At 43.5% G+C, this 20,329-nt stretch overlaps 2 protein-coding genes across 7 annotated transcripts; both read left to right on the forward strand.

The window, feature by feature from the left end:
• Nucleotides 1-1,840: 1,840 nt before the first annotated feature.
• On the forward strand, nt 1,841-8,386 carry LOC111923713 (uncharacterized). The gene is made up of 6 exons (XM_023919602.2): nt 1,841-2,035; nt 4,099-4,483; nt 5,712-5,883; nt 6,639-6,817; nt 7,552-7,648; nt 8,028-8,386. The coding sequence occupies exons 1-6, from the start codon at nt 1,841-1,843 to the stop codon at nt 8,182-8,184; spliced, it is 1,185 nt and encodes a 394-aa protein (XP_023775370.1). The 3' UTR covers nt 8,185-8,386.
• LOC147655754 (uncharacterized) lies at nt 7,564-16,613 on the forward strand. 6 transcript variants are annotated; one of them, XM_023919609.2, is made up of 6 exons: nt 7,564-7,648; nt 10,638-11,022; nt 12,464-12,635; nt 14,898-15,076; nt 15,284-15,380; nt 16,212-16,613. In XM_023919609.2, exons 2-6 carry the CDS (start codon nt 10,641-10,643, stop codon nt 16,366-16,368), a joined length of 987 nt encoding a protein of 328 aa, XP_023775377.2. In that variant the 5' UTR covers nt 7,564-7,648; nt 10,638-10,640; the 3' UTR covers nt 16,369-16,613. The 6 variants fall into 6 exon arrangements, with proteins under 6 accessions (XP_023775377.2, XP_023775378.2, XP_023775379.2 ...); XM_023919610.2 differs by lacking the exon at nt 7,564-7,648 and adding an exon at nt 7,821-7,983; XM_023919611.2 differs by lacking the exon at nt 7,564-7,648 and adding an exon at nt 8,343-8,425.
• The last annotated feature ends 3,716 nt before the right edge of the window (nt 16,614-20,329 follow it).

Consider the following 20,329-nt stretch of genomic DNA (forward strand, 5'->3'; position numbering starts at 1 on the left):
GGCAGCGAGTGGTGCCGCTGGCCGGGGACAGCCGCGTCCCGCCTCGCAGGTGGGATGTGGAGCCGCGCCGTGGGGATCGGCGATGCCGGCTAGCACGGGGAGGGCGAACCAGAGGTGATCAGAGCCCCGGACTCTGCTGCCGACCTCTCCATGTTAGTACAGTCCCCGGAGCTCGATCGAGGAGATACGCTCACAGAAGCTGTGCGTGCCGCATTCCTGGAAGGGTTCAAGGCCAGGTCGGACAGGGCTCTGAGCAGCCTGCGATAGCGAAAGGTGTCCCTGCCCATGGCAGAGGGGCTGGGTCCGGGTGATCGTTCAGGTCCCTTCCAGCCCAACCATTCTGTGATTCTGTGCCATTGGATCTCCTGGCTGTGGAAGGTGTTTTCAGTCTGTTCACCCGCAGCAGTGACAATTTTCATGCCCCAGCGCCGCCCCTGCCGTGGCAGCCGCGCTGCCCGGCCGCTCCCAGAGTGGCGCTGGGGTTCCCGGAGCTCTCCCATCGCCCCGGGGATCAAAATCTCTGGGAAAACGTTCCGGTGGAAATGGAGCAGCGAAACCAGCGCCTTCCAGCACTGGGATCCAGAATGGAGCCATTGGCATAGGCCATCCCAGACCGATCTGTTTCCTTAATTCCACAGTAGGCACTCATTTAAAAAAGTTAGCTTGCCGCAGGCAGGGAGAAAAGCATCATTTCCACTATAAAAATTCCACGCAAGCTGCAGCTCGGGCTGTGGGGAACAATCCCGATTTGTGGCAAATAACTTTGCCCCACAATTGCTGAGCTCTCCAAAACCTATGCAGGTCCTCGTTTTGCTTTCTGGCCTATTTAGGACATCCGGCAGCGGGAGGAGGAGGAGGGAGAGCCGGGAAGGAGAGGCAGGCCGGTCTGACTGCAGGCAAGAGCAGGGGCAGCCAGGGCGGTGATGGCCGTGACGGAGCTTCCCTGGAGGGGAAGGGCAGGGCAGGGTTAAGCGGGGCTGGGCCCGAGCGGGGCTGGGCCCGAGCGGGGCTGGGCCCGAGCGGGGCTGGGCCGGAGCGGGGCTGGGCCGGAGCGGGGCTGGGCCGGAGCGGGGGTGGGCCCGAGCGGGGCTGGGCCGGAGCGGGGCTGGGCCGGAGCGGGGCTGGGCCCGAGCGGGGCTGGGCCGGAGCGGGGCTGGGCCGGAGCGGGGCTGGGCCCGAGCGGGGGTGGGCCCGAGCGGGGCTGGGCCGGAGCGGGGCTGGGCCGGAGCGGGGCTGGGCCCGAGCGGGGCTGGGCCGGAGCGGGGCTGGGCCGGAGCGGGGCTGGGCCCGAGCGGGGCTGGGCCCGAGCGGGGCTGGGCCCGAGCGGAGCTGGGCCGGAGCGGGGGTGCCCAGCCCCGGGTGTGCCCGGCCCCGGGCAGCAGGCGGGAGCTCCCTGCAGCTTCCAGCCGCCGCGGGATCGAGCTCTGAAGGGCACGTCCTTAGAAAGACACCAGCCCCGGTTAGCGAACTGGTTGTTGTTCAGGTAATTAGTCTTGTTCGTTAGAGGAGTTTGTGGGAGGAATTGATCCTGTATGACGATCCTGTTAACTTTAAGTGAAAACTGAGCTAGGAAGAATTACGTAGGTTTATTTAAGTTTTCTCTGCAGTGCCAGGACCAGAACTTAGTACATGTACCTTATATCAATGATTTATGTATGATTATGACTGTCTGCCTACATGGAAGCATATAGCCTTCTGTAAATACAAAAGGAGAAGAGACAACTTAGTAAGAAAGAAGGAACTTAGTGATACTGCAGATGATACCAAAACCAAAATTGTCATATCCTTGACAGGTGTTGCATTTAGCACACTGGACAAGACATCTGATAACTGAATAATTATGTTCAGGAGCAAAGCATTGAGTCTGTTGAAACTGATTCCCTTGATGTCTGGCCAGTCAAATTTGGCTTACAAATTTACTCATCCAGTTACTGCTTGTCATGGACATCGCTGTCACAGAAGTGTGATTTACAAACAGTGGTACAGGACATGCCCACATAGTGCTGGAAGACGAACAATAAGTGCTGGGACCAAGGTTGGTATCTGGAGAGCCCCCTTCCTTCTGTGAGGTTTCTTTAAGTGTTTTTAGTTTCCTGCTATCAATGTGACTTTTTAAGATTGTACCTGGGACGAGCAGAACACCAGTTGTTGGACCAGTGCCGCAAGCGATGAATGGGTCCTGTGTACATCAAGCACGGCTGGAATGGTGGCAGGCTCAACATGCCCACACTCATTAAAAGATCCATCAACATGCCACTAGCCTGTTTCTAGTGCACCAGCTGGTTTGTTTATAGCTAGAGGCTTGCTCCTGGGTCACCTTTCTGCCTGTGAAGTGTAGGAAGTGCTTCCAAAGTGAAAACAAGTCTGTCTCTGCCCACCATGTGTGGTGTATTGTAATGGGGTAGGAGGTGGTGATGAAAGTAAATGGAGTGATACAGTGCTGCCTCACAGGCATCTGCCAGTCACTTGATCATTCTGGTGCCCAGTTTTCCCTGGTTAACAGCATATGGTTTAGCTGCCATCCAGGATTGCCATGAAGCTGGACAATGCCATCACAATATGACATCAACTCCTCTTTTATTCTATGCATCATTCATTCTGAAACACAAATCTGGTTTATCCTCGTAATGTTGAGTGATACTCTTTAGAAGTGCGGGCACCTTTGCTTTCTTTGGGAAATTTGCAGTTTTGACAACCACATGGGGCTGACAATTTCAGCTGGCAAAAAAAAAGATGAGAGGTATATAAAAACACGGTCTTCCTTTGCAATTTGGTTGCACAGTTCATCTCATTGCTTTGTTTGCTGCTTCTGAGAGACAGATACTATTATCAGAGACATTGTGGTGAACTGCAGACCTGTTCTAGCATGGAGGCCCCTTCAAGCCCATGTACAGCAGCAGACTGAAACTGAGGCAGAAGTGCACATCAAGGCCAGGGTAAAACAGCGGTACTGGTGCTGAGATTATAACCATTTAATAGACATGGTTGGGATAAGTCTGAGTTTGCTCAGAACAAGAGTAAATATGGTTGTCAAAAACTTCCAATCTACATTGACACCCTTTAGTCACAGATTGGAGTTCTGATTACTCACAGAAAGCTTTTGTGAGAGGTGTGAAGCAGCAGGACACTCTGGCCAGCACTGTGTGCCAGAATAAATCAGCATACTGCTGTGGAAAATTGTTCTGATTCAGGTAGCACAACATCAGGTTCCCTGGACTCAGTTCTAGGACATAGAATGGGATGGAGACTGAAAGTCAGTGGAGCACAGCGAAAAGAATTGTAGGAAATTAGGCACAGCTATTGTTAAGATATTCAGGAAATTTTCAACTACCATTTTTGCCAACAGGAATTCGTAATTAGGTGTTTGGTTGTGTATGGAGCCCCTATCTTATTGCAGAGTGCACTTGCAGGAGTGCTGTAGAGAGGTCTGGGCTCAAAACTCTCAGGGCAGAGGAAAGTTCTCACACAAAGGGCTGTTATCAGTGGTATCACCTCTAGTGCTCTTCCTCACCGGTTCAGCATATAGGCATGGGTGGGCTAAATTTTGCAAGAGGTAAGTTCAGGTACAAATCTGAACGTTTAAAACACTGAAAGCAAGCAGTCTAACAGCTGTCCAAGGATGGTCCTTCATCGTGCAAATTTTTTAGACCTAAACCATCCCTGACAGATATTTGTCAGACCCACTTGGGCCTCAGTGCCACCGTACATTGCCTGTGGCTTCACCAACCATAACCAACAGGCAAGAAATTTAAGTAAATTTCTAGCAGCCTCTGTTTCACAGCACTGCTTATAGAAAGGCATTGGTGAGTAAGCTACCAGAAAAGTTACTGGTTTTGTATGAAATCATATTGATTCAGGATTAAAATCAAACTCTTTGAGAAGAACAGCTTGTGGTAATGGATTTGGATGTAAGAGTATGGATAGTCTTTGGTGTTATAGTCTAAATCAGCACTTGGTAGAAGTACTTGGAAGTTGTCTGACATACCACACTAGTACCAAGTGACTGTGATAGGAATGATAACTTTTAAAGGAACATCATGTCTCGTTTCAGAGTGTTTTCCTAAACAAAGGAACATTTCTTCTATTTACCTGTTGCAGGTCATGGCACAAGGAGAGTTGCCGGGTGTTTTGATTCTGGATATAGGAGGAACTCATGGCGTACTAGAAGACCTTGCAGCACTTCTGAGGAAACACTTTCACCTTATCACCATGAAGGAATTTCTTGGAAACAAAGAAGAAATGAGAAAAAAAATCCAATCTGTTTTTGTGTTTGAGTGCAGGCCAACTATTGACCGTGAGCTTCTAGAAAGCCTGCCTAATTTAAAAGTAATTGGAAACTCTGGAGTTGGAGTGGATCACTTAGACTTGAAAATGATCTCAAGCTTTGGTGTAAAAGTGACCAACACCCCAAATGCTGTGGCAGACCCAACAGCAGACATAGGAATGGCCTTGATGCTGGCCTCTGCCAGAAGACTAGTGGAAGGTAATGCTTTAAAATTTCTTGGTCCTAGCTACTTCTTTGACATACCTCACTTTTGCTGTGATAGAGATGGTCTTTCTGAATCAGTATTTGGGATGCTTTTTCAGAGGCCTTAACTTTCAGAGTCGTCTACTTCCCCTAAGTCTCACTTCTATTTTGGGCAACAGTGACAAGAGTAAGGCTTTTGTCTAAATTGTGCACTTGAAAGTCTTGTGATACCCTGTTTGGAATAATGTCTGGGGCTTAATTCTTCTCTGGTTGTTCACTGTGTCGGTTGTTTGTAGCTGTAAAAGCTGAATGCATAGTGTATCCAAACTGAATGTCACCACTTTCCATCTCCACTTGAAGGAAGCATTAGGAGGTACAAGAAGATACAAAGCTTTAGTGGCCACATCTCCAACTCCAGAGCAGTAATTAGTATAAATTCTTCTTTTTCCTGCCTCTGTGGTGAGTTTGTCTAAACCAATGGGTTGCATTTCCTGAAGAGCATCAGCATTATTTTTGAAATAGAAGATAATCCTTTTGACAAAGCTGTTATAAGTTGTATCACCAGCATTAGTTTGTGTCCCTAAAAGCAGGTTGTTTCCCCACTCCCTTGCTACGCAGTGCCCTTCTGGGGAAGGAAGGTGTCAGTAGAGACTTTCACAAGAAGCCACCTCTGTCTTCAGGGACTCATGGTCTTCTTGTCACTGTTGCTCCACCCCTGAGAATGAAATAACATCTCTTTCCCAAAGATGTTTTCTCACTATTGCATCTTTTTGAACCTCATGTTCTTTGTATAGAAACTCACAGAGATCCCTGGCTGAGCTGGAATTTGAAACCATCCCTTTTCAAGCAGTGAGGCTGCTTTGGGTTGTGATCCAGGAGAGAAATGGAGAGATTTACCCCCACTAAAAACAAAAGTGAAGTCAATGCTTGCAGGGTGGTTTCAAAGATGCTGTTTTTGAACTTCCAAGAAAACACACCAGCTGTGGAGGAGTTAGTTCCCCAAGGAGTCATTCCTTCCAGCATGGTACCTACCCCCCCCCCCATTACCCCAGGATCCGATTGTGTTACTGGTTTCAGACCTAGGTGCAGGAGTTGGCGCCATCCAGGCCCTTATGCAAACTGGTCAAAATCAACAAAGGTTTATAAGGGATGTTCCAGAGCCCCTCTGCTGTATAAACCTTTTTTTTCCCCCAGGCCTACGTTTATGGTTGATTTGTACCATTCAACATCTATTTACACGCAGGCTGCCAGATTGCCGTGTCTCCAGACACAAAGTATTTTGCTGTTGACTGGCTGGGAGTAGAAGTAACCAGAGCGACACTTGGGATCATTGGGATGGGCAGCATTGGATACAAAGTGGCTCAGAGAGCCAGAGCCTTCAACATGAGGATCCTGTACCATAATAGAAACCGGAGGTAAAGACATCTGGTTTCTGTATTTAATTGTCCAGGGGGCAGTGATGGAAGCCACAGCTTTGCTCTGTCCCCAGCCTTCCTATGCACTTGTGAAAATTGTAAGCAGTGTGATAAACACCATTCTGCCACCACTTCCTCACTTTGGCTCCCTCCTGTTTCCCCTGCACTTGCCCTGCCCTGGTTACCCACTATCAGTTTGAAACAAGGACAGTGTAAGTATTCAGATGTTGTCCAAGCAAGCCAGGTCTTGTACCCTTGTGGCACAGACTCTTCTTCAGTCTTCTGGCAGCATCCCTGTTCCTCCCAGCCAGCCTCCTCAGCCTAGCCAGATCACACTGGCACCAATGACAAAGGTCTTCACTCCTCGTGGATTTGTAGTTCCCTTTCTTTCACACTTCATTTCTTTTCAACCACAAGTCCTAACTGGCATGTCAGGCAAGGAAAGGCTCCACAGGAATTTGCATAGACACAGGAGAAAAGAGCAGGGTCTGGCTGTATCCCCAGCCTCCTAACCTCATATTGCCTGTGTGCTTTGCTTTCACACATACATCACTCCTCCAGTGTCCCACCACTCCTGTAGCCCACATCCTTTCTGCATCCGTTCCACCATCTGTGCCTATCAATGGCTTATCCTTTACATTGGTCTTAAACCTCTCAGTTTCTGTGCTTTCTGGAGCTCTCCTAGGGCTGACTGATTGTTAAATTCAGTTAGAAATAGTTGTGTCAATTCAGGGATGTGTGCATTTTTCCTTCAGAAGAAAGGAGGAGGAAGAGGCTGTTGGTGCCCACTACTGTGCAAAGATGGAAGACTTGCTGCAGCAATCTGACTTCGTTATGTTGGTTGTGAACCTGACTCCTGAGACTCACAAACTGATTGGGAAAAAGGAACTGGGGCTGATGAAACCCACAGCTACTCTTATAAACATCAGCCGAGGTAGGAGGTTCTGAAATCACTGTTTGTGGCTCCACACTTAAAATTGTGGTTTTTCTAATTGTGTTGACATTCACCTCTCCAACCTCAGTCTGTGATATCCCTCTGTTATTTGAGTCATGAACTAGCTGGCAGTCTACAAATGGGTGGCTTATGTGGATCATATGCTATGTCTTCAAAGGTCCTATGGAAATTAGGGATGCTCAGCAGATGGTTGGTTCTCTCTAGCCTTACTCTAGAGACAGTGGGTTTTAGTGAAAATAACTGAAAGGTTTATCATCAGCAAGGGAGAACAGGGTACCAGGGAAAACATTAAGCAGCATTTGGAACAGCAGTGTAGAAAGGAAGACTCACATGGGATGGCAGATTGGTTGGCACTGAACAAGCATATGAGAGAGATTATCGTTTCAGTAAACAAAGCATAGATAAAAGAGTGGAAAGTCTGCAGAGATTAAATGATTTGTCTATAGTAATACAGGAAGTGTCAACATGAGGAAAAGACTGTAACTGGTCTCATCGCAGGAAAAACCTTATGCAGTGGACCCTAATCATCCTGTAATTAAAGATTAATAAAATCTTTGGTTTGTTTGGTTAATGATTATTAAAAAGACATTCTATTTTCTAACAAGATGATGATCCTCTAGTTTTTCTCACTTGACCCTGGAGACCTTCCACCCCTCATGGGTAAAAATGTGTTCATTAACTCATCAGGACATCAAGATTTCTTTTCAATGCAGGTGCAGTTATTGATCAAGATGCATTGGTAGAAGCTCTCCGGAATAAGGTTATTAGGGCTGCAGCTCTGGATGTGACATACCCTGAGCCTCTGCCAAGGTAAAGAAACAAGTTTCCCATTCTGTTAATCTGAAATGTTTTAAGCTGTGTTCAAAGTGTGCTCATAGTTTTGATCTCCACAGGGAGAATCATTGTGTAAGGGCAAAACCTCAGCCTGTCTTGCACAATCGTAAATAAACAACAAGTTATTCCCCTTTCCCACCTCTGTCAGTTCTTTGCTAGCCTGACTCATGGGCCAGGCAATGAGAGAGATGGATGGAGGGGAAGAAGAAATGTGTCCCAGAGCTTTGGTCTCATTCTGTGCTTTGGTCTGAACATGCTGTTGGTGTTTCCTGAGGTTCAGTTCTTCACAACTAGGATGGGATGGCAGCAGAGTAAGTGCCCTGTGTAAAGATTCTGTTCTTTCTATTTCTTCCAGAGATCATCCTTTATTAAATTTGAATAACGTTATCATAACCCCACACATTGGAACTGCAACAGTCCAAGCCATCCATATGATGGCAGAAGAGGCAATAGCAAACATACTGGCTGTTCTCAATGACCAACCCATTCCAAGTGAAGTGTTTCCCAAATGATGAGTGCCAAATGATGCCACGGAATCTCCTGTGTACGGGAGGGCACTATTTCTTACCACTTTTAAGCTAAAAAAAATTAAGCAACCTGTTCCTGCACTGCTCATCATGATGCTGCAAAACTGTCAGACTTGATTTGTTCTGTTACTTACAATTTCAAAAAATAAAGTGAAATTAATAAAAGAGATTTGTTTGAAGATTTTAACTGAGCAGTTATGCATTTTGATCTCTTCAGTCTATTTCGGTGAATACCAATGTTCTGTTCCCATTTCTTCTTGCTACATAATGGTAAGCACATGCACCATTATGTAACATAATTTTGTTTAACAGTTTGTGTAACACTTTCAAATCTGTTGAAGATGAATGAGCATTGATTCCCTGCAGAAATTTGACTGTATCCTTGTCGAGTTTCTCATGGGTCTTGGGTCTTCAAAGAGACAAGAGCAGTAGTTGGTTGTAAAGTTGTTTATTGCATGAATACATCAGTCTCGAAGGTGAAGAGTTCAGAGTATTAAAGTCCGTGCTAAAAGCTTTCTGGCAGAGTCCCGATGTTCCAAGCAGCAGCAGCACCTTCTTTCCTTCTTCTTCATTCTTGTTTATGTAGTTCTCTCTTCACCCAAATACAGGGGGATTTTATTCATAAATCATCCAATCAGCTAAAAATGTGATTCTAAAACATTCTTCCTACACCAATCTGAGTTTAATTTTAATGTGAGAAAATAGTGTCAGTTCTTACCCAAAATCTATGTATATATTTTTATCTCTTTATGCAAATGCTTCTATCTGTTCTATCTAGAATGCAATCAATGTTTTGCTATGTTTTCATTACACCTGGAGCTAAGTTAATTTTGTAAAAGGTAACACTACTGAACTTTAAACTAGGCTTTAGGGCATTACTAGGGCATTTACTAGCTAACACAGTCTCTTAAGGCACTTAAGGCATATTTCTATTTACTTAAAACTAAAACACTCTTACTTCATGTCTGTGGCTTAATATATTTTAGTTCCTCTAAAGGCTCCAATTCAATCCCTGAATTCCTTTCTCTCTCTGAGGGACTCAGAGATGCTTCTATTCCATGCATTCCAACATGTCCTGAAACACTTTTCAGACAATATTCCAATATTAAATTTTTATATGAAAACACTGAAGAAATTTTCTTTAAAATGGTCATGGGCCTAAGGTTTTCTAATTTAAGAAGAGCCTGCTTCATCTGCATGATAAAGCAAAGCCAATACTTGAAAAAGTGTCTATTTTTCATGAGGGGATCCTTTGAAAACCAAAGTAAATTCCAAGAGATTTAGCTCCTCCATGTGGACAAAAAACATGCTTTTATCTTGACTGGCCATGAAAGAAAGGTAGAATTACCATTGAAATCACATGGGTAAAGGCTTGCAGCCCAGGGCCAAGGTTTTTTTTTTTAGATTCTCTTTTCTGTTAGCAATCAACAAATTCAGAAAATTCAGTAAAGTGGTTGTCACCTCCATAAAGTCAGGACGACTTTCCATTATTTTGCAACATGGTCAGGCTCCCTGAAGGGGTGGTAAAATGAAGTTCTAGCACAGGAGGACAGGCCAAGAGTTAGACATTCCATTTGAAATAGTGAAATTATACTAACATGGCGACAGAATTGCTGCAGGATTGCTATTCCAACATCTTCAGCCCCTGAACACTCTCCCCACAGCTCTTCCCTAAACTGCTATAGAAAATCAAAGGTAGCTATAAATAGTCTGTGAAAAACCAAAATAACTGTCAATTTACAGACCCTCTTGGGACCAAAACCAGATGGTCAGGGATTCTGGGAAAAAAAAACCACAAACCATTTAGAGTGCTTACATCCTTCTTGGAAAACACTTGCCTAAGCATATATTATTTTGTTATTTTGATAATTTAAGATTAGCTCAGGAAAAAGCTCTGCAGTCACTGGGGTCTCTTCAGGACAGGTGGCTGAAAAAACCTCTGCAACGAAGCATTTAAAAATTAACCTGATAATTCAAAGTTCATGATGAAGCTGTGCAATTTATTTTCATGACATAGATTTGGTCCAACATTTTTCTAAACTATTTAGACGGGATACTATGTGATTTCAGGGTAGCAAAGGAGATTTATTGCACTATTTACTGCGGACTACTGATAGTCTGAAACTAAGTAATTAATGAGAAGTGTTGTGTTTTGAGCATGGTAGCAGTAATATGAAATCTTAGATCACTAGAACTGAACTTGTTCAAACTGATTACATGAATACCTCTGTGTGTGTGGGGGGGCACCTGTGTGTATAATTGGTAGCATATTTAAAAGAGCTGCTTGCTTGTCTTGGTTTTCTTATCTTCCTATGTGGTTTAGAGGACCTCTTGACATAAATGTCATGAAACAGGACATGGCAGTGATTATTCTTTAAAATGTCTGGGAATAATAATATGTCTTTCTTCTGACACTTTGTGCTTTCTTCTTTGTGCAGATCATGGAAGGAGGAGAGCTACCGTGGCTTTTGGTAAATGAAATTGGTGGCATACGTGGGATACTGCATAGCCATGTGCCATTCCTGAAGAAGCATTTCCACCTCATCACCATGAAAGAATTTCTTAAAAACAGAAAGGATGTAGGTAAAAAGGTCCAAGCAATCTATTTGTGGTGGCACAAACCAGTCATCGACAAAGAGCTCCTCCAGAGCCTGCCAAACTTGAAAGTAATTGCGAATTCGGGAGTGGGGATGGATCACCTGGATCTGAAGCTTGTAGCTAGCTTTGGTGTGAAGATGGCTAATGCTCCACGAGCTGTTTCCAGCAGCACAGCAGATACTGGGATGGCTTTGCTGCTAGCATCTGCTAGAAGACTAGTGGAAGGTAACATCTCAGTTCTTTTGTGGCTTCTAAAGATCATACAAGATTTACCTGCCATTAATTTGACTTTTCTTAGAGTTACCTGTAGTGCACATGGTTTTACATAAAATGTGAAAATGTAATTATGTTGGCTTGGCAAGCAGAATAATAGGTATTTTCATATATTTTATATATAATAGGTGTACTTCAATGATTACTTTATACACAGACATACATAGCACATATTTCAACCAGGTATAAATAAAATGTGATGGTGTTACAGTGCTATGACAAAAAGTTGGGGATGCCAAAGATGAGATGATCACTGAAGTCACAGGCTGTTAGAAGAAATTAGTGTGGGAGGCAACAGTGGGGCAGAACAAGGTTACATAGAATCATGGAAGATCCTGAGTTGGAAGGGACCCTCACAGCTGATAGAGGCATGGGCATATTCTTGGAGACTGAAATGGATTGGTGCAGAATTGGGGCATTTGAGGGGCATTAGAGAGTAATGAAGCAGCCTACTCCAGTTTTTGTTAATAGCATCCTTTCTAGTTTCATCAACAATTTTTTATTGCTATTTTGCCAAATAGACCTACCCTTGACTTGGTTAGAATGCCTCCTTCTTTGGGAAAAAATCCTTCAGATTTATCCTTTTATATTTACCTGACTTTGGCTTGCCATCTTTACCACAGCATTCATAGAAACTCAAAGGAGATTTGTGTCCCTCAAAGTATGTTTCTACCTCACAAAAGGGAGATAGATTAAAAGGACGATTAAGTTCTTGTTCCCATCTACTTAAACTATACCTAGTGGCATTTCTGATAGCTCTGTCCAGACATGACTAAGTTTTTTCCTGAGTATTTTTTGTATCCTTCCACAATATCCTGCTTGTGTTTTGGAAAAGCTGGCAGTATCAGAAGACTGAAATATCAAAAGGCTGTCACCTTGCTAGCAGTGCTGATGCTGTGTATACAACTGTATTTTATGTGTTGTAGAACTATCCAGAATTGTGTAGGTTTCACAGGTAATTACAGAAATTACCAAGTTGAGATTTTTCAAGAAGTCACACTTTTCTTTCCAAGGAGAGTGGCAGATGTGAAAGGAAACCAAATATCTGGTGTTGTTCTCCACGTGACATCTTTAAACTCTGCATTGTTATTGGCAATAATAATTTTCATTGTTGATGAGGAACAGGGCAATATTTTCATGAGTCTCAAGCAGTAAATAAATTTTTTGAGAGACGATATCAAAAGGCTTTTTGTAGTATGGTGAGAATAAATTGGAATATTGTTTATAAATGTAACAGGGAAAGATGAACATTATGGAGTTACCTAGGACATTACAAAACCATGTACTTGTAACCATTAGAAGTGTGCCATAGTAGCACAAGTCCAGACTCTTTTGCCTTGTTCCTCCATGTTGCACCCCATTAATTTCTCATATTTATGTGTTTTTCTTACAGTCCATAACATTTCCATTTCTCAAAGTATGGAATACTGTGAAGCAGATATTCTGGGAGTTAAAGTTACTGGAGCTACTCTGGGGATCGTTGGCATGGGCAGCATTGGGTATAAGATTGCTCTGAGAGCCAAAGCATTTGAAATGAACATTTTGTACCACAACAGGACACGGAGGTAAAGATATGTCTTGACCCTAATTGCAGCAGAAACTCTTCCAGATAGTCAGTATTTTCTTTTCAAGGAATTATGTTAGAAATATAGCAAGAAATGAAGGAATAGGGCCAAGATTAAAACAAAAGAAAAAAAAAAAAATGGTTGCCTGAAATCAGTCCAGTAAAGAGTTACTCAGTGATTAAACATTTGGAAATTTAATTTTGGTTTTATATTAGAAATTTAAAGGTTTCCTGCAGAAAAATGGAAATCAAGTTTATACTTTTTTATTCTTATCACACTGTACTATAGTGACAACATAACTCTACTTGTTGTTCATTTTTTTCCCCATATTTTGAATTTCAGGAGGGTTATTTTTGAAACAGTGGCTGGAAACTAGGAAGCGTATACTTGGCACAATATGATTGAGAGCTGTTCTTAAGAAAACCTTGTTTCTTCTCAAGCCAGTAGGAATTTTAGCAAGTATTTTGCTGGATTTTAACCCTTTATTTCTAGCCCCTCCGAACTTGTGTAATTGGGAATCTGAACTTTGTTAGACATTCAGCACAGTAGCTCTTCAGTTTAAAGTGAGCAAGACCACCATGAACAACTCAAGGCCTTTGCAATCAGGCAAGGTGCAGATAATTAGCAGAACAAATATTTACTGCTATAAACTGTAACCTACCCTGAGAGAACTTTACTCCTCTGTGACTGAATGGAGAAGCTGCAGTGCTAGGATGTGGCTTTCAGGGATTTTCCCCATAAGCAGACTGCAGGAGGAGGGTCATTGCTTTAGCTAGCCTTAGGCAAATCACAAGGGTGAATGAGGCCAGGAATTTTTAGCCACGCTTGGAATTCCTGTTTCTTCGAAAAAACAGCTGAGCAAACTCAGATTTAAAAGAAAATACTCCTTAAGATCTCTCAGAATTTCTTCACAAACCACAAAAAAAAAAAAAAAAGATTTAAAATGCACAAAACCCTTTATTCTTTTTTTTTATGTGTATCATTCTTGATTCCCTCTGTTTAATATTTTTCAGTCTTTAAAGTAATATTTATATAAGAGTGCTGTGATGAATGATCAATGCACAGTGCAACAGAAATTAAAAGCCTAAAGTACATTTATACTTTGCTTGTGTGCTGAATCAAGATGCACTCTGCATGCTGCAAAACTGGCTGCAGCTCCAGTCTGTTCTTTTCCCACTTATTCTCTAGTCGTTGATATGAAAAAAAAGCAGTGATGTGCATTTGTTAGGAGAGACATGGCTCAAAGTTTCATTGAAGTTATTTTCTTAGTGTGACCTCTTTATTTCTAGGTTAGGGAGGAGATAACTTAAAGCCCTTCTCTTGCAACCAGAAGAGAAGATTGTACACATGCTCCCCTATCATTGCTTCTTTATCTCCCAAAGTTCAGACAGCTAAATTTACAAAGAACGTGAGAAATGGCAAGTATTCTTCTGCACTGTAAAAAGCTGTAACTAAAAATCTCTCTACTCTGGTAACTTTTTTGCTGATCACTTTATTCTATGAATCAGAATGGGGCAGCCAGGAGCCTGGTAAAGAGCTTGCTGATTTCACTCATAAAAAAAAATGACAGGCTTACTGGGAGTGCCAACTGTATGAGGACCACTGCCATGCCCAGAGCTTGCATGGGTGAGTTCTGGTGAATTCCACTCCTCTGGTTTGAGCAGTGACTGCATCCTTTGAGGCGCACAGGGGATCCTGAAGAATGGACTGTGTGCTGCCATCCACTTCAGCCTTATTTCATTTGCAGACTTCATAGAAGTCCTTGGGACCCTGCCGCGTAGGACATGCAATGACTCACACAGACACGGCTCCCATATAACAGGGAAAAATCTGGTTTTATTCTTACAACTTCAGTATTTATAGATTCTTGGCAATGACCAGGGATTGGATAGTTAGGTTACCACCTTTCCAATCACATTGGTCATGCAAGATGTCCATCAAAAGACGTGTATCAGAAAGAATGTATACATATCTATGTTTACAGTCACTGTCCTGGGAAAGTTTTTAGAAACTATGTCAACAAGATTGAAAAACTGAGTTTTCAGGATGACAGGACCCTGCACTTGAGTGGCTGAGAAGCAGGCATGCAATCTATCCTGTGCTGTAGGGCTTGAAGCTTTCCAGAAGGATCTAAACACCAAGTTGAGAGTAAATTCACTTTTGTTTGCTATGTGGATGTGATAATCATATATTTTAGTTTATATACTGGTGATGTCATTGACGAAAATGTTTCCATGACTGAAATGCTTTTTTCCCCACTAGGAAAGTGCAAGAGGAGCAAGCCGTCGGTGCCACTTACTGCAAAACGATAGACAGCTTGCTCCAGCAGGCAGACTTTGTGATGCTGGTGGTGAGCCTGACACCTCAGACACACAAGCTGATCGGGAAAAGAGAGCTGGAGCTGATGAAACCCACAGCTACCCTTATTAACATCAGCCGAGGTACCATCCAGATCCATAGGCTGGCCTCCCAGCGTGGTCCAGCTCCTGCTGTGTTCCCTGCAGCACCGTGCGCATCCCGCACAGCTGGGGCACATGTCCAGGATGATCGGGCATGACGGGAATTCCTCCCTCTCCCCTTCCCTTCTCTCTGCGCTCTCTGCTCTTCACCTTCCAGGTGCACTCAGAGACACTCTTACTCCACACCAGGTGCAGTAGTTGACCAAGAGGCGCTGGTGGCAGCCCTGCAGAGTGGTGTTATCGGCGCCGCGGCTCTGGATGTCACCTCCCCAGAACCACTGCCCAGGTTGCCATCTCTGCTTCTTTCTCGGGAAGGATGGGCGAGCCCTGCTGAGGCCAGAGGCGTTCCTGCAGCAGGCAGGAAGCTGGTCCCCCTGCCCCTGGCATGAGTTTGGATAAAAGTGCCATGAATACGAATGGATGCAGCCCAGATGTTGGAGCTGATAACAGACCCAAGGGAAGCCTGGGAGCCAGGAAACAGCAGGGGGCAGGGAAAGCATTAAACCCAGTTCTTAGAATCACCCTGTGAAGCTGCAGCAATGCTTCACTTGCAAATCGCTTTGGTAGAAAATGCAGCTTGCCGGCTTTAATGGGTGGAAGCTGCTTGAGGTCTAAGACCTGCTGCATAGCCCGGAAATGTCCTTCCCCACAGACTTCTTTCCACAATACAAAGCTGAAGTACTGCAAACCTCTTGGGCCAGAGGCTGCTTAGCTTCTCTAAAAAGACCACTCTACCAGGATGGTGCCTTTTGGAGTTAACTGTGCTGGCTGCATTTTGGATTGTGGGGAGTTTGGTCTTGTTGTGCCCGTGTGCAAATAACTACAGCTCGGAGTGTTGTGTAGGGTGTGTCAGAAGGGCTTAATCCTCTCTTCTGGCATAGTTCAAATTGCTTCCTCGTGGCAGAAGTGTGTTTCTGGAGATAAGAGCTGCTATGAAGTCTTTACGTGTCCTATTACAGTCCAAAATTACTTCAACATAGGTGGTCAGGTTTTCTGGGTCCAAGTGAGACTTGTAAAGTTGTATGAAATTAACTTTAAATACAGTGCAAAAGCTAAAGTAAGACTCCTCTTTATTTAGATGAACGACGATAGTTAACTCTTTTTTCTTTTCTTCCAGAGATCATCCATTGTTAAAATTAAAGAACGTCATTATAACACCTCACCTCGGCATTAAAACAGACAAGGCCACCTACAGGATAACAGAAGAAGCAGTTGAAAACATCCTAGCAGCCCTGAATGGTCTCCCCCTACCCAGTGAAGTGCTCCCTAGCTGATGTGTGAGAAGATTTCACATCTCTTTTTATTCTTCTCTTTCTCTTTTTATTATTATCTTTCCCCTCCACATCAGCTCTAAAGATCCTTTTAAATACAAGAATGTCCGTACACTTCACTAAAGCTTGGAAGGAAAGAGTTTGCCATCCTCTCCGTTGTGTTTATATACTTTCTGTTGTCTAATACAAGTCCAAAAGACAAATAAACCAACACAAAAAGTGGCAGTGCTATGCCTTTTGTTACGTAACTGACTTATGAACAGTGTGATTATTTATCAGTAAAATTTATAGCAAAGTTGCCATTAAGTGCAGTCAGGATTTTGCCTGGAGCCCTATGCATCTTTACAGAGCCTTTGTCTTGCAGATGGTTGTCACAGGTGCTTGACAAAATACTTACTCCCATCATTTTAATGTATGATGATGTTACCAACTCTTGCAGCTCCAGGAAACAAGACATTGCAGCTTTTCTGGCACTGCAAATTGGCTGTCAAGAATTTCAAGACTGCCCCAGGGACCTCCCTGCTCTCTGAGGTACAGGTGCCCAGTGTACCATTCATTGTCACTTGTAAAACCTTGAAAAAATAAGTTAAATTTGTTCTAAAATAAAAGGCTAAGCAATAAATTACAGAGCTGAAAACCAAGGTTACTATACAATACAACAGAAAAGAGAAAAAAATGCCTTTTCTTAGGTCAATATCCTAAAACCGCAAAAACCACACAAGGCTTTTGCACATGCAAACATTTCTCAAGAGGTGAAGAAGCAAACAAAATCAGATACAGTACTTCATTTCTACTTAAACAATTATACATGTTTGGCATTTGCTTGGGGCTTTACTCCTACTTCTGCATATATTTCAAGAATCTGGGCTGATTAGTTTCAGAAGTGCTCCCTGCCAGTGGGGTTCTTTAAAGGGGAAGACACATCTGCCTGTCACTCACTGGAGTGATAAATTGGTTTACACACAATGCATTCAATCTCACGATTACTGAAAGTGTATCCAAAAATGCAGTGGCCACATGAGAGAAGAGATGATCCATTACAACTCACTCCATTGGTTCAGGTTTTTCTAAGTATTTTGATGTGCAAAAAGTACATGATCTGGAATAGAGTGCTGATACAGGAGTCTACTGGGAAAGCTGGCCTTACCGACAGCAACTAGACAGGCTGATACCAAATAACACTTTATGGTGGTTTATAGTCACTGAAAACAAATGCATCACTTGGTTTGGCCTGGCATGAAACAACAAGCTCTTGAATACAGATTTCCTGCCTCAGCTTTTTTTTGCCCTACAAATCCTATTCACATATAATATTGCCTTATAAAACTTAGTGTAGGCATAGGAAATGTATGTCTTTATCCGGCTGCATGCGTAAGCTAGTTTGTCCAACCCACCTGGGAAATGTATGCATTACATTGTACAAAAGTCTTTTGGAGTAATGCAATACTTCAAAAGCCTAATCCTTAGAAACAACTATTATGCAAGCTCCTTGCTAACACTGCAGGCATCAGCTCACCCTGCAGGATTACATGGATACCAACAGCAATATTTAATGATGAGGATGAAGTCCACGGACTATGCAATACTTCTCTCTATGTACCCACAGACCTCACTCATTTCAGAGTGCCCTGTACAATGCTGGTGTATCAGATTCCTTTCTGTAAGAGAAAACTTGCACACAGCAACAATGTGCACACAATGTAAACACAATACCCGGAGGTCTATAAGGTAGTCTACAAACTAAATCTACTTAGAACATGATAGTGCACTGGTGCAATTGACAACTTCTCTCACACATGATGCTAAACAGATACATCTTCTGCAGAGTTATATCAGCTCCTGACCTGTAGCTTGAAAATCAGATGTTCAAGTTGCACAAAACAGCTTTGAAAACATACAATTCTCTCCACATCTAACAGCATAACACACCCATTTTCTTGACATTTGATACATATGTCCTGGATTTTTGCTTGGAGTAACATTCCTTTGACTGTTATTTTTTGGCTCCTCTGACTAATTCCTGCTTCATTTTGTTCATTCAAATGTATGGATTTGATATACAAAGGCAAAAACTACTGTGTTGCCCTTGCAAAGGTTTTTCTTTACCTTCAAGACTAAAATGTGATAGGCCTCCTTCATCAGACTTGTGTTTTTGAGAGGGACTTTACAAGGGTCCTTCAATCTCAGGTGAGCAGTAAGTTAAAAGCTTACTCATTACATCTTATCACCAAAGCAGTTTGGAAACTTCTGATGTGAAAGAGGTAATGTGTAATCGTTTTATGCTTGCTGGGGTTCTTTTTAAAGGAAGAAAATGAAAGTAAACTTAACTAAGAGTCCAGTTAACATGCTGTAACTCCATATTGCTAATTAATTAATTATTGCTTTACAGTTTAACTGTTTGAACTTGAAATTCATGTAAGCAACTGATACTCAAAAGTCATCACCAGGATAAGAACAGTTTCTGGTTTTGTGTAATTGGTATGAATTGTTATTATATTTTATTTTTTAGTAGCAATTTTATAGAGGTGTTAAACTTGACTGTCTTCATGTTCAGCATGTCAAAATGTGTTTGACAGAATTCAAGAAGACAGCATTTTGTAATCCATTCTTTTGAAAAGCACTACTGTGGTCAGGAGAGACACAGCAGCACCCTATGGCTGGTTTTTCCATAGTGTGAAAGGAGGAAGAACCCTGGATGCCCACAGCAGTGATGTGTCCTGGCTCCTGAGCTGCTGTGAAGACAGAAGCCAGGCATCCTCCCAGTGGATAATGAACACCTGCACATCAAGGGGAATCACTTCAGCACAACTTTTGTGAACTGAGAACTGAAGTTGTACTTCTCAGTCCCCATCACTGGGCATGGAGATGGAGGGAGGTGATTCTTCCCCTCTACTCTGCTCTTGTGGGATCCCACCTGGAATGTTGCATCCAGCCCTGGTGCCCTCAGCACAAGAAAGATGTGGACCTTTTGAAGTGGGTCCAGAGAATGCCACTAACTTATCACAGGACTGGAGCACCTCTGCTACAAGGACAGAATGGGAGAGTTGGTGTTGTTCAGCCTGGAGAAGGGAAGACCCAGAGGACACCTTATAGCAGCCTTACAGTACCTAAAGGGGGCCTGCAAGAGAACTGGAGAAGGACTCTTCACAAGTAGTGAGAGAAAAAGGGGAATGGCCTTAACTTGAAGGAGAGTAGGTTTAGATTAGGTACAGATTTAGATTTGAATGGAGAAGATTAGGAAGAAATTGTCCTCTCTGAAGATAATGAGGCACTGAAACAGGTTGCTCAGAGAAGCTGCGAATGCCCCATCCCTGCCAGTGTTCAAGAGCGGGTTGGATGGGGTTTGATGAGCAGCCTGGTCTAGTGAAAGGTATCCCTGCCTATGGCAGGGGGTTTGGAAATACCAGACAGGCTTTAAGTTCCATTCCAACCAAAACCATTCTGTGATTCTATGGTACAGACCAAGTAACCTCATCAGAAAAATTCTCACACATACTCAGCTGAAATTGGCACAGGACTGCCTGTAGCTGGGATAACATCTCAAGTGTCCAAGCACCTGAGCCTACCACAGCTGCTTAGATCTCAAAGAGAGTATTTGAGGGTATTCCTAGAATTATATAAGCTGGAAAAGATATTCATGTGTGCAGTGCGAGCTGTCACTGGTGTCTGTCGGTCAAAGACAACTCTTCATTTTACGTTAATTCATGTGCACAGAGTGTAATGGCCAGCAGAAAGACCAGACCACGTCCGGTTTTCAAACAGTGTGGAAAACAGCACACAGGTTCATGCAAAATCCCGACCATACTGAAATCAGCAACAGCACAGAAAGTCCTCTACAAAACCGCACCATCGCTCGTGAGCTCCCATTGCTCTCTCTCGGCTCCCCGAGGGATTGGGGTGCCCGTCCCGTGCCCTGGCACCGCCTCACCTCCCCGTGGCCCCGCGGGCGGCCCGGGCGGGGTGC

Source organism: Cyanistes caeruleus, chromosome 1 (genome assembly GCF_971803275.1).
Source record: "Cyanistes caeruleus chromosome 1, bCyaCae1.hap1.1, whole genome shotgun sequence".
NCBI classification, from domain to species: Eukaryota; Metazoa; Chordata; class Aves; order Passeriformes; family Paridae; genus Cyanistes; species Cyanistes caeruleus.

Coding starts and splice junctions, on each gene's coding strand:
- LOC111923713 (XM_023919602.2), top strand. CDS start 1,841: ATGTTCAGGAGCAAAGCATTGAGTCTGTTGAAACTGATTCCCTTGATG. Junction 2,036..4,098: donor CAATAAGTGCTGGGACCAAG/GTTGGTATCTGG, acceptor TACCTGTTGCAG/GTCATGGCACAAGGAGAGTT. Junction 6,818..7,551: donor TCTTATAAACATCAGCCGAG/GTAGGAGGTTCT, acceptor TTTTCAATGCAG/GTGCAGTTATTGATCAAGAT.
- LOC147655754 (XM_023919605.2), top strand. Junction 11,023..12,463: donor TGCTAGAAGACTAGTGGAAG/GTAACATCTCAG, acceptor TTTTTCTTACAG/TCCATAACATTTCCATTTCT. Junction 15,381..16,211: donor TCCCCAGAACCACTGCCCAG/GTTGCCATCTCT, acceptor CTTTTCTTCCAG/AGATCATCCATTGTTAAAAT.